This window comes from Corapipo altera, unplaced genomic scaffold, assembly GCF_003945725.1.
Source record: "Corapipo altera isolate COAL_440 unplaced genomic scaffold, ASM394572v1 145, whole genome shotgun sequence".
Lineage (NCBI taxonomy): Eukaryota > Metazoa > Chordata > Aves > Passeriformes > Pipridae > Corapipo > Corapipo altera.
In genome coordinates this window covers 172,916-186,510 of record NW_020885078.1, presented here as the reverse complement: position 1 = coordinate 186,510, position 13,595 = coordinate 172,916, and the positions used below count along the sequence as shown (strand labels likewise).

Sequence of the window (13,595 nt, the reverse complement as noted above, 5' to 3'; positions counted from 1 at the left end):
AGTTCAGCTCAGACTAGAAATTTGGTTGGAAGAGGAAAGTTCAGCTCAGACTAGAAATTTGGTTGGAACAGGAAAGTTCAGCTCATGAGAGTGTCCCCCTCCTGTCCCTGATCTCCTTACCTCACTGGGCCTCTGTCCCTCAATATCAGCTTTGCTGAGCCCCAAGGCAGAGGCCAGAGCTGTGGTGAGGGCCCAGGAGCCATTTGCTTTCTGGAGTGCCACCACTGCCCTGAGCCCAGAGAAGTCACACAGTCTTGTTGCCAGCGGTGAAATTGCCCAGTCCCAACCAATGTTAAATGCTGGCAGTTCATCCATCACCTGTTCTTCAGGAGAAAGCTTCTGCTCTGGAAGACAGAAATGTTCACACAACTCACATGGGGATGGGCAATGACCACTAACCTTAAATTCTGCCTTCTCCAAGTATACTTAACTCTACTCCATCCTCTCCAAATTTTTCAATTTTTCCAGTCATACACAAGCATCCGGAACTTTTTCCGGACCTCCCAGAGTATCTTCAGGTCTTTCAAATATGTCACAACTATGTTAAAATTTGTCCTATATGCTCTAGTTTACCCAGAGTAATTATCTCTGGGTAGGAACATGCCTAATTCCACCCATGAGCATCACTCATGTTATTCCTTCCTATCACTTCCCCCATTATGGCTCACATTCACCATTGAGGGTCCCACAGTGGTCCTTCTGCATCATCTACTCTTAAACCCACCAACATCACCATGAGTCCTTCCTTTCCTCATTCTAAGATATAAGACTTCTTTGGAGCTACAGCACCATTGCATCACAAGAGAGCGAAGATGAAGAGAGCCAAGCACAGTCCATGACTATTATAGTCCTAGGCTCAATTCTGGAGCAGACTGAAAAGTTATTATGGTCAGAAAATGAAGCAGTTGGGCACAGAGTAGTTAGGGCAAAACTAGGCATCATTTAAGACTGGCCTAAAGGTATACAGAGGTTGGAAGGGACTTCTGGAAGTCTTCTTGATCAAATTCCTGCTCAAAGCAGGTCTCCTTAGAACAGCTCACTCTGGTATCTGTGTAGTCAAGTCTTGAATATCTCTAAGGATGGAAATGCCACCAATTTTTATATTTTTCTTATGATTAAATAAATAAATAAATAATTCCTCATACCCAGTCAGTATTTCCCATGGTCCAACTTGTGTCTGTTGCCTCAAGTCCTAATATTGGGCACTTCGAAAAAGAATTTCCTCTGGTTTTTTTCTTTTTTTCCTTCAGTCAACCAACTGAAGGAAGACAACTAGACAAATAGACAGGTATCTTCTTCTAAAAGATAAGCAAACCCAGCTCTCTGAGCCTCTCCTCACACGCCATGTGCTCAGCCATCTCAGTTCAGTGGCCCTTCTCTAGAGTCACTCCAGTGTGTCGAAACCTTTCTGGTTAAGGAAGCAGAAGTTGGACACAATGCCCCACAATCACCTCCCTGCACAGTGGCTATACTCTTGCTTCTGCAGCCTGGGATTCTGTTGGCTTTCTTGGTTGCAGGGCACACTTCTGACTTTTGTTCAAGTAGTTGTCTTCTAGGACCCCAAGATCCTTTCCTGTAGAGCTGCTTCCTTCAACGTGCATGCCCTGAGCCCATATTGTTCGTAGGGTTATCCAATTCCTGATCCATTCCTGATGCGACTTTGCATTTTTGTTATCGAATGCCACACAGTTTCTGTCAGGCCATTTCTCCAGCCTTTATTGTACTGACCACATACCTAGTGCTCCCAATTTGTTGTTGTTCATAAACTTGATGGGAGTGCGCTCTGTCCATTAATGTTCAGGTCATTAACAAAGATATTAAATGGTACTGCTACCATGAGAGATCCCTCTGGAATTGCACGGGGTTTTGGGCACCAGCTGGACTCTGAACTGCTGATAACTGTTCCTTGAGCTCAGCAGTCTAGCCAATTTTCCACCAACCTTACTGATCCTTTATCCCAGCCAGTATCTCATTGATGCCTCAATTAAGAGACTGTCAAAGGCCGTGCTAAAGTCAAGGTATAGAGAATCCACTACCCTTCTCTTGCTCACAGTTCCAGCTACCTCATTCAAGAAAGCAGTGAGGTTGGTCAGGCATGATTTTCTTTTCAAAACCCATACAGGATGGCCCTTCTAAGAGGATTATTTGCTCCAGATCCTTTCCTCAGATTAAGGGGAGTCTGACCAGCCTGTATGTCTCTGAACTTTTCTTCTTCCCCTTCTTGAAGATGGGTGAGACATCTGACTATTTTCCAGCCATGGGAACCTCTCCCATTTGCCATGATCTTTTGAAGATGATAGAGTGGCAGTTGCATCAGCCCACTCCTTTGGCACTTTTGGATGCACCCAATCCCATAGACTTTTGTAGGTCTGTCACTCCATCCATCCCCAGCATAGTGACAATCAGAAAGTCTAGTGATTCTGAAAGTTCAGCCCTAGTCTAACACATTTTGAGAATGCTCAGCCAAGAATTTTCTCCTTACCTTTACAGTATGTCGAAAGCTGGGTGAGTATCTCAGTGTCAGGGGCTTTGTGACCGAGCATCTCAAGGCATAACTGGCATTTCTGAACCATCCAAAACTTGGTGGACTTGAACAACCCAGGCCTGAATCCACGCAACCAGAGCAACTGGCAGGGAACCAGGTTTAAAGAGGGAGAGAGCAACGTGGAAGAGTCTGGAGGCAAAGAATCTGGGAAGAAAGGCAGGGAGGTAGGGGTAGAATTGTAGATATTAGAGACAGGCAAAAGGGTGGTCAGGCCCACAGGACCAGGGGCTGCAGATGGTGAGAAGGCATCAGACCACCAGGTCTTCCAGTGTCCCCACTGTTTCCAGCCTTACCATGGTGCCAGGTGTCCCTCTGTTTCATCCGTACAGCCACACTGGATGTGAAGGGAGATGGAACCCCCAGGGTGAGGCTGGACTTCACTGTGCTCTGCCAGGTGTCCTTCTCTGTCCTGCTTGTCCCCTCCCAGGCTCGTTCCCACAGCAGGTGCATCAGGGTCATGCGATGCACTGGCAGCCTGCAGGGGCAGGGAGTTAGTCCTTGGTTCCACCTCAGGGAGGGGCAAGGGATACATGGACTAAAGAGGAGGGGGCAGTGGATTAATGGTCATCGAGCTCCTCTCCCAAGGTCAGCACAGAAGGGACAAGGCAGGAGCACCAGATACCCAGATTCTCTTCCCACCTCAGGGTGCAAGTGAAGGACTTCTGCTGTTCCTCCTGCAGACCCTGCCAATGTCACTCTGCCTCATGTGCAAGGTGTGTTACCCTCTCACCTGTCATCTGATGATGGGGACAATGAGAACCTGAGTGTGTAATCGAAGAACTGATTGCCCACATGGTACTGAAGAGTCACAGCTCCCTCATCCACCTTTGCATCCTGGTAACGCAAGGGAAGAGTCAGACAGAAAAGTTCATATTCTGGGCCCAGGTAGCCTGGCTACCTAGATTCCCTTCCTGCTCTACTAAGGAAGTAGGTACCCATGCTTGGAGCAAAGGCAATGAAGGTTTACAGAGCCCTGATAATGGTCTCTCCCAGGTCTAACGCAGGTGAAAGACTCTCAGTACTGGGAAAGTGGAACAGGACGTGGGTCCTTTACCTTCCAGAAAGCCATGCCCTGGTGTATATGGTTCCTGGATCCCTCTCACCTGTGCTTCCCCACAGATCTGGGCATAGATGGAGCTCTGATGTCCCTGGAAGATCATCTCAGGAGCTTTTCTGATCAGTGACACCTCCAGGCCAGGTGGAAGGTCCCAGTGTAGTGAGATCCCACTGGCCACAGGCTGCAGAGCCCGCTGCAGACATTTCACTGCCTGGTGACACGGGAAGCAGAGAGCACAAACCACTTGGACTCCCTCCCAGTTCTGGGATGATGGGAATTTGGGAGAGGTCTTGGAGTTTGTGTGGATGGTGGTATTTGAATTGCATTGCATGTTTATGTGAGCCATGGGAAGCATTGAATAGAGCAGGGGGGATCCTGGAAGCCCAGGTACCTAGGTCATTACCTTGGATGTCATGTCCACTCTAGGGTGGATGCACACACATTCACCTTTTGTCTCCAGGGCTATGGCCCGGGAAAGGTGAAAGTTGACACATCTGTTAGCAGGAAAACAGAAACACCTGTACAGGAAAAGAGGGAGATGTTAGAAGTGGGACACAGGTGAGAGGTACGAAGAACAAGAGTGGTCCAAAGGACAAAGTCTCGAGAGGTAATGAAGCTTCTAATTGTAAAAATGAAACCGATATTGTGTCTTCCCATTCACTCTGGGATAAGAGATGTTGCCTGATGACCATGAGAATGGGTTTTGGGGCTGAAGAGTGCATTGAGGTATTGTTTAGTGAGGGTAAAGAGGAATACTGCTGAGATACTGCTGAGAAGAGCAGGGAAAGACTGGGAGAGGAGGCCCATCAGGTGAAGCGTGTAGGCATTACCGGTGGTGGTCTCGGTAACGGTAGACCTCAGCCATGACAGCTTCCTCTTCACTGGAGATCTTCCTTTGAATGAAGATAAAAAGCTGAGGGAGAGAGGAAAGGAAACAAGGATTCTCAGGTCTTGGAACCCCCATATAGGAAAGACACTCTTCTAAAATGCAGACAGCCTTCCCAGTTTGCTCCGTTACACTCTCATGCCCACTGGCCTTGACATAGGAAAAGAGATTGTGAGTCTCCTTTCATCAGCACCAGGACACCTCTCAGCACAAAGAGACACCCTACAAGGAAGATCCAGCTCCCTCAGGTGCAGGACAATTGAATACAAGTCCTTCCAAGCTGCTCAGTCTAAAGATGGTGTCACTTTCTCCTGTGAGGATGCCTCTCACATGCCAACTCTCCTCGCAAACAGCATCAGAATATCTCACCCTTACCCCTGAAATCTACATTTGTTTACACCCATTCCCCTCCCCAAAATCCTTTGGCCCCTCATACCTGATGGGGGTGCCCATAAAGGAGAGGAGTGCTGTAAATAGACCTTAGGAGACCCAACAGGTCACAGCCCCCCAGATCAGGGCAGATGGAGGAGATGCGCCCCACAGCACTGTCCATGTTTTCCTGTGTGTACTCCACGCTCTGCCTGTGGGAAGGCACCCAGAGTGTCAGAGAGGGGGAGAAAAGTCATGCTATACTTACCCCTTGACCCTACTCCCTTATCACCCTGAACTCACGAATAGAAGGCTTTGAAAGTGGCCCCAAAACTGTAGATGTTGAAGTAACAGCCCAGAGGCAAACTCTTGAGGAGGAATAACAGTGTTCTGTGGAGAGACGGAGGGATGGGCAGAACTGAGATGGGGAAGCTAAGCAGAACGTCTGCCCACATGAAGCAGCTTGCCTCTATTCCCATCACCTGAGCATGACAGGTGAGGAAAATGTCCCCTGAAGATCTCGTCCAGTGGTACCTGTGCATCCTGGAAGAGGCTGCAGTCCACAAGAAAGAGGAATTCCCCCAGATGGCCTGGACTGGGCACTACTTCCAGAATGTTTGGCATCAGTGTCAGCATCACAACAGGGTGTCCTAGCAGAGAGCCTAGGGTGTGTGTGGGGAAACATGAAGGATTTATAGACTGGAGCATCCTTCCCTGTCTCTTTTCTTTTGCCCTCAACTCTGACTTTTTGCCCCCAGATCCTCCTACTCTCCCTGATACCCTCTCCCTAATGCCTATTTCCACCCTACTCACTCACCAGGTGGGGCTTTAGGATCTCTCCTCTCCACCACAGCACTGAGAGTGTGAGGCCCTTTGTAATACACCATTAAGTTCAGATCATCCTGCATCCAGGGTGATGATTTCAAGAATACCTGAGGATAAGTAGGGTGTGTGGAGAAAAGAGAACCAAATAAGTGGATTAAGGAGTCCTAAGGAGCACCAGCAGGCAGATCCTTATCTACTCTCCCACTTTGGGAAGCATCTGGCAGTGACATACCTGAGCAGATGTGTGATCAGAAGCCGTGTATTGCAAAGGGGTGTGGCTGCTGTTAATGACTACATGGGACACACCACGGGCTGACTTCAGGGAGATGCTGAAGTGCAGATTTTTGGACATCTCCTCCTTGGAAGAGATCCGGCCTGCAAGGAGAGAGAGGTGTGAGAAACTGAAACACTCAGTTGTGGTGGGGCTCTGTCTCTCATTTCTAGAGAGAAAATGTGGCATCTAAGTCCCTCACTGTAGTGTTTAGTTGTGGTGGTGGTGAATCTGTAGACACACACTGTGTTTTGCATAGGGGTCTGTGGGGGTCTCTTGCTGTGGTATATATGAGGAGACTTGTGGGGTTCATGACTATGAGGGGCAAGGGGCAATATTCAGATTCTCTCACTGAGGCACTCCTGCAGATACACACCCCCAGCCCCTCCCTGAGGGATGCTGGGGAGCCGCCTGTTCCTCTCTGCATCACTCACTGGTGTATTTTATCCACGGGAACAGTTCATGTGGCCAGCAAAACTGGGCAGCCCCATCTGGCTGCAGTGGCAGCTCCTGGGTGTAGCAGAGGCTGATGGTCACCTCCCCGTTAGGAGGCAGAGTTCCCAAGAAACAAGCGAACACACGACCCCAGAGATCCCACTGATCCTGCAGGTATCTTAAATTCTGCATGCCTGGAGTAGCTTTGCACAGCTTCTGGGCCTGCCACAAAGGGAGAAAAATGTATCACTGAGGTCTCCATAAGAATGAATGAAAGAAATTAAATCCACAGGATCCTCTCACCCAGTCCACAAACCACCCATTCCCACTACAACCCCAGTACCTCCTCCTTCTCCCAGAGCATTGCTTGAATGCAAGAGTCCCCCATGGTAGCGTGGAAGGTGTCTACAACAGTATTTGAATCCACAGGAAAGATGAACATGGTCTCCTTGGAGACTTGCTGCACGTTGCAGAAAACCAGCTCAGACACCACATCAGCCACAAAGTCCTGAATGGTTACATTTACTGTCACAGTTTCCAGCTCCACTTCAGGATAGGAAGAAAAGAACCATATTCCCCTCTGGAATAAGCCTGAGGAAGATACAATAGTTCTCAAACTCCCTGATTGTCTGTAGGAATCTTTAAATTTGAGGTGTCTGCTTGTAGTGGAAAAGAGCTGTGTGTCCAAACCTGCCACAGAAATGTCAGTTGCAGAAGCTGATAAACAGAAATGAAAGGTCCCTTAGGCTGCCAAAGTTTCCCTTTGACCAAAGTTTCTCAGCTTTCTAAGCCCCTCTTTGTCCAAAGCACATGGCAGCTGTGCCCTGAGATTGCGACCTGCTGTACAAGTTTCGAGCTGGCTTCCCGCCAAATTCCCGGAAACTCGACAACAAGGCCCCACCTCCCAGAGAGGGAAAAGAGGGAAAAAAACCCTAAGCAGCCAAAGCTATAGCAAATATATATATATATATATTTTACATATGAGACAGATACACAAAAGGAAAATACCTGGGGGGGGGGAAAGGGAGAGAGACAAAAAGGGGCAAGGACCGAGCAAGTCAAACAGCCAGCCGAAGGCAAACTAGCAGAAATCTCTCCACTTCCCTTCGAACAGGCAGAGTGACTTGGCGCGGCCCAAGGCTCTCCTCTCACGCGTGGCAGATAGCGGCAGTCACTGTAGGCCTCGGCTCTAGATAAGCTCGACCGAAACAGGGACCCACCGTTCTCGAACCTCGCCGGAGAGGAAGAGGGTGCGATCCCTCCCACTGGCTTTATTTATACCTCCAGTTACGTAAAGGAATAGCATGGAATACTTCCGTGATCACTTTTCTAGTTCCTTCCTGGTTACAAGTTGGTCTCCAGGAAGGCCTAGGGTGAAACCACCACACGTGCCATGCTTCGTCTTAGCTCAGGCCTACCATGACATTAAGAAGAGTCTGTCTGTCCCCCAGCACATAGCCTGAGACAGTCTCACACTGGAGCTTCACACATATGGCAGGAGGTGCCAAGCAGATTTGCTTCAGTGTTCACTGCCAAGGCCAGCTGTGTTTGGGTGACTGAGCACCGGAACAGGTTCCCAGAGAGATCCGGAGAGGTTTTGGTGTCTCCTTTTCTGGAGATAATCAAAAGCTGTCTGAACTCAATCCTGCGTAATGTGTTCTACAGGACCCTGCTTGAGCAGAGGTTAGACTAGATGACCTTCAGAGGTCCCTTTCAATCTTACCCATGCTGTAATTCCATGATTTATCTCCTTTTCATTGTTGACAGCAGAGATATTTCTCACTGACCTCCCTTTCTTATCTGTCATACTTGTAGCCTATGGTTTATCTGAGACCAACAATGTGTAGATCTGAATTTGGTTGGAAGATGGTCTTGGTTATCTCTCTATCTGCTATGACAGCAGCCAATGGAGGGAAACCTTCTCCATACCTTTGCCCTTGCTTTGAGGCAAAGAACACTCATTTTAGGGGAAGGCTGGGCATCAGTGAGGCATCAGACCTGTTGGTAAAATACATTGGAGTAGTGTCTTTGTCAAGAATGGTGCAACACTGTAGGAGGAAGAGAGTGACACTTTGCAAAGGAAGGTATAAGACCGTCATAGGGGTTGCTGTAATGTCTTGGAAGGAGACGGTGTACCTAAGATGGTAGAGTTCACCTGGAGAGGATGATTCAACTCACTAATCAAGTGATGTACTAAGGTATCAGACAACCACAGGGGTTCATTTAGCTCCACAGTAGAGATGATGCAGAATCATAGCACTGAGGAGGGTTACCAGCTTCCCACAGTAGTAGATATCTCGCCTACATCCTCCTACTACTTTGTAATCATTTCCCCGGAAAGCCTTCAGCACTATGAGTGAGATGAATCACGCTTACAGAATGATGTTTGCTATGCCAGTGACAGAATGTAAAGGCTGACTACAGGCCATGTTCCTGGGTTCCCAGAACATGTTGAGATGTGACTGCCTGTCAACCAGCCAAAAAATCCATTCTTCCCACATTACTCCTCAGCTAAGATCTTCTCCACCGCTCACAGGTGCCACCCTTCTGTCCCCAACTTACCCCTACACATATACTGTTTGCTCAGGATGCCACTTTTCCTCATCTAGACTTTTTGGTTGAAGAGAACTTCTGTGAGGAAAAGAGCAAAAATGAGCTACAAGGACCTTCTGGGGAAAAAACAAACAAACAAGCAAAACACGCACACACACACACACACACACACAAAACCAACCAACCAACCAACCAAAAACCAAACAAAAAACCAGCAAGAGCAAAACTTCGATCTTCCCTTCCTCCATGATCTCTAGCTCACACCCACATACATGGGTCAAGCTAACTCCTTGCATCCTTACATCGGGGAAACGGGGAAAAGAATGGATGAATTAATTTGTGTCTGGGATGTATGGATGCACATCCAGAAAAATGGGAGGCAAGAGGACAATGGCAGAACTGAGGAGCAACTGGAGTTATGTGGACTGTGAGGGAGAGGATTATAAAAAGTGCCTGATTTGTGACTGATCTGTCAGTTAGCCACCTAAACCCACCAGTTCTGTGTACAGTCAGTAAACTCTTACAAACACTGAGTAGAGCCTTGACTCTGTTGTCAAAACATTGGACAGGAGGGTCATTTGCAGCGAGAAGGCTTAGCATGGGTGAGTGATCCTAGCAAAGGTGAGGAAATTCCTTCTAGCTGCCTCCTGGGGGTTCTGTGCTGTAGATATTGGCATTGGGTGTCTATCTTGGAACACACAGGACATCTAAAATGGTACTAGATACCCATTCAATGACTACATCTCACCCCTAAATTGCACAATAGTATGATTCAGTTCAATATTATTATGTATAAAAGTAGGTATTTCAATACATTCAGATACATTCAGAGCAAGTTCTAAACCCCTGTGAGGAGGACTGCCAGAGAGTTCAGAAAGAGGGAGTGAGAACGGGGCAAAGGAATGAATGGGGAATGAGAGGAATGTGAGGGGGGATTGAACAAGGAAGAGAAGAGGGATGTGCATTCTCCGCTGTAGTGATCCTAACTGGGGGATCTTTGCACCTCAGAGTTAGTGGCCCCTGAAGCAGTTGATCTGAGGAGGCACAGGAGAGGACTGTGCTGTGCTGCACATCTGGCTTGGCCTTCAGGCTTGTGCTGGACTGCACCAATCCCATGGCCACAGGATAACCCCAGTCAGCTCATTGTAACAGAGACAGAACATGCACAGGGAATATACTGCTATCAGAGACCTTTCAGTGCTGCACAGCCTGAGGGTCTCAGCATCCAAGGGGGTGTAAGATTGTTGATGCTGTTCTCTCTTTCTTTCTAGTGTTAGCTCTAAGCAGCGACATTTCAAACGAAACTTTGCAGAACCGAAATATCTTTCTTCTTGGGGATCACTGTGAACCAGCACTTATCTCCTGGGGTAATGCATTTGGTGCATTCAGTGGGTCCCAGTAAGAAATACTTTTCTAGAGAAAAATATCCTTCTAGAGAAAGGATAAAGAGAAAGGTCACAAGAAACTTGGCCCAGATGGTCTTCCCAGTGAGAATGTCCCAGAAGAATATTTCAGCCCAGCTGAAGTATTAATGTGACTCAAGGAACACAGGTTAGAACAAAGAAAAGACAAGGAAAACCCAGCTTACTTAAATGTCACAAGGGAAGCAAAAAACCCTTCACTAATCTAGAATTAAATCAGAATTTGATGATGTCTGTTACTCCATAGTTGTGCTGTCAGTTTCTTTAAACTGTATTTGGATAATTCTCCTGATTCTGGAGGGCCCCTTCATCAGAGGAATTCCTGAGGAGATAGTATTGGCAGAAGCTGAGTCACTCTGCACCTGCATTTAGTTAATTGGAATCAAAAGGGAGGACTGATCTTGGCTAAGTGCTTTGACAGAGAGAGTGTTGTGTTTCTCAAAGTGGAAAACCACTTCAATGGTCTGCATGATAGTGTGTTTTTCTCTCATGGCTGAACACAGCCACCACATGACGCAAGGTGAATGTGTGGGATCAAAGCACTGGTTTAGGACAATCCTGGGAATTTCAGTTAACTAAAAGACAAACACCATGTGCTATTTATGAGAGAACATGAATAAAAGGGGAACGCCAAAAATTATCAGTGGACAAATCCCGAAATGGAAATCTGTGTGGTGTGCAGCCTCATTCTCTTCAGCGCCCATAAGATAGCTCCTATTAGGTGAAACAGTCATTAAACTGATAAAAGACTGAAGATATGATTCTTTGTTCATAGTAAAAATCCTGATTTACTGATACCTGCCTTCAAGGATCCCCATAATGAAGTTCCTCTGCTTGCACATCTATTTCCTGTATTTTAGAAATATAGTGTATATTTACAATATATTGGAAATATCATGAACTGGGTATGTGCCTCATTGTGAATTTGGACCTAAACCTGCTGTCCTTGATCTCAGAGATCCCAGATGCATAGGTACCATTTGAACTAAGGAGCCTGGCAGGACAGGGCAGCAATCACAGATACACAGAAGCTCCCAAGCCTTTGCCAGGGTACAAAGCACAAACAGACAGACAAATGCACATGTGCACACAGAACAGGACTGCAACATTTCCATGTGGGGGCAGGGAAGGATGGATGCACAAAATGCACTCACCATGAAACAGCAGACTGCAACAGGAACGACAGGCAGACAGATACAGGAAAGGCCCCGGACCTGAAAACTGTGAGCTGCGGCAGGGAAGGATGTTCCCAGGCGCGCTGGGAAGAGGAGGAGGAGAAGGGCTGGTCTTCACAGTGAGCGACAGGGATAGATGGGAGCCATGATCACTGCCGCAGTGCCTGGGCAGTTCCAGGAAAGGGAATGCTGCCAAACATGCACTCTGGGATATACGCTTGGGAACCAAAAGTGCTGCCAGCCCTGCATGCTGGGATGGGTGGGAGGCACTGGGTGTAGGGGTGTTCCAGGTCTCTGGGCAGCTCTGAGAGGTTGGTGGAACCATGAAGGAAGCAGGACCAATGCAGAACCCACATGGAGGGTGACTTTCGTGCCCAGAATGGGGAGCCAGGGGCAATAATAGAGATCATGCTGCAAATTGACTCCATCCTGGGGTCTCCGAGCTGGGGATGTTGCCTGGGAAAGGCCTCTTGTGAAGCTGGCATGTCTTGGGAAATGAACTGCAGCAGTGCTGGACAGGGTGCAGAGGGTGGGGGGTGATGCCCAGCACCACCTGCCCCACGGGAGAGCTTTGAAGTGTTGGGGGTTGGGCTCCCATTTTTACTGTAGGAGGCATTTCCCCACCAGAAGTGCAAGTGGTTGCTGGGAAGGGAACCATTCAGTTCCTGCCCACACAAGTGCTTCAGGTGGCCTTCCTGACATCCTCCTCTGACTTGTTGTTTTCCAGTGGGCTTCACTGGCTCCAAGAGGATACAGGTAGGAAGACAGTTTTGGACCAGTTAGGAAACCTTAGAAGAAGAGATGGTTGCCTTAGATATTTATTCTAGATATTGCCAAGCTTGCTTAGAGCCATATACCTGCAGAAAAGTGAATGCCATTTATACTGAGAGCCGGAGAGTAAAGAGTGTGGTGGTACCTGAGGTTGGCTTGGCTACCTAACTGGCTACCTAGTTGGTTACTTACTTGGTTACCCAGTTGGTTACCTAGTGCCCCAAAGTGCAGTCAGTAGCTTGCTCCCAGTCTTGTCAGAGGAGCAGCTATAGGGTAGTCTGATGTCCATCTGCATGACTATGCAGTGACAGACACGGTCAATATTGATTTGCTCCTGGAACAGTGAAGTTTTCTTTTCCTTACCTTGCAGATTTTCAGTAAGATGATTCAGTGTTGCTTTTCAGGAATTTTCTTCTCCAATGCTGATTATTAAAAATATCCCTTGAAAAGTTCTCAGAATTCTTTCAAAGCATCACTGAGATTTCTGCAGAGTACTGAGAGCTTGTTGTCTGGTTCTGGATATAAACTGTGTTCTGTGCTTTGATAAATGAATGGATGTATTAAGTCCTCTGAACTGAAAACTGAAACTGCTTCCTACTGAACTGAAACACCTTTTTCCATGCATGAGGAAAACTCATTGCTGCAGAGAAACAGTATGAACATCACACTAAGTTTGTTTCCATCAATAGCCCAGCAGATCATGCATTTTAAAATGTTCATTCACAGTGTCCCTCCAGTTCTGCAGCAAAAAACCTGGGTGATGTGCTTAAAAAAAAAAAAAAAAAAAAAAAAAGAAGAAGAAAAAGCACCAAAAGTAGAGCCTCTGGTAACTTGCTACATGAGTGAGTGTGTCTTAACTTCAGCCTCTATAAACTGGACATTTCCTTCAAGAGAAAACTCCCCTTTATCTCAGCATCATTGATGTCTGGGAGAAGACTCTAGAAGTGTCCTGTGCACAGCACATGTCCCACCACAGGGACTCCAAGCTCTGGACAGCAGCCTCTTTGTAAACCTACCTTTGGTGGCCTGGAAACTCTTCCTAGTGTCTTGCACAAAGACAGAAAGATATAACCTGAATTTTAGCTCATTAGCTAAGAGGTTGATAGAGGAGAGTTGCCTTGTGCACTGACTAGAATGAAGATGTATTCACAGTTGTATAAGAAACTGTTCCAGTGAGTGATCCCTGATGCTCAGACCAGGGAAGTGCAAAGCAGCTTTGCTTCATACTGTGGCTGAGGAACTGTTACGACCCACCCCAGGAAAAAGGGGGCGGAGGGGGTAACCCAG

The 13,595-nt window shown here is 47.4% G+C and overlaps 1 protein-coding gene across 1 annotated transcript in view; it reads right to left on the bottom strand.

The window, feature by feature from the left end:
- Positions 1-11,565, bottom strand: part of LOC113960057 (von Willebrand factor A domain-containing protein 5A-like) — a 14,264-nt gene extending 2,699 nt beyond the window's left edge. The window contains exons 1-17 of the mRNA XM_027669397.1: positions 11,517-11,565; positions 8,951-9,019; positions 6,732-6,979; positions 6,388-6,610; positions 5,915-6,057; positions 5,675-5,789; positions 5,392-5,519; positions 5,301-5,302; positions 5,161-5,247; positions 4,925-5,069; positions 4,433-4,515; positions 4,006-4,120; positions 3,649-3,813; positions 3,276-3,379; positions 2,839-3,020; positions 2,483-2,674; positions 121-344 (exon numbers count right to left, since the gene is read on the bottom strand). Of these exons, the coding sequence (XP_027525198.1) occupies positions 121-344; positions 2,483-2,674; positions 2,839-3,020; positions 3,276-3,379; positions 3,649-3,813; positions 4,006-4,120; positions 4,433-4,515; positions 4,925-5,069; positions 5,161-5,247; positions 5,301-5,302; positions 5,392-5,519; positions 5,675-5,789; positions 5,915-6,057; positions 6,388-6,610; positions 6,732-6,979; positions 8,951-8,993 (2,199 nt within the window). The 5' untranslated portion in view covers positions 8,994-9,019; positions 11,517-11,565. The remainder of the gene's footprint in view (positions 1-120; positions 345-2,482; positions 2,675-2,838; positions 3,021-3,275; positions 3,380-3,648; positions 3,814-4,005; positions 4,121-4,432; positions 4,516-4,924; positions 5,070-5,160; positions 5,248-5,300; positions 5,303-5,391; positions 5,520-5,674; positions 5,790-5,914; positions 6,058-6,387; positions 6,611-6,731; positions 6,980-8,950; positions 9,020-11,516) is intronic.
- Between the last annotated feature and the right edge of the window lie 2,030 nt (positions 11,566-13,595).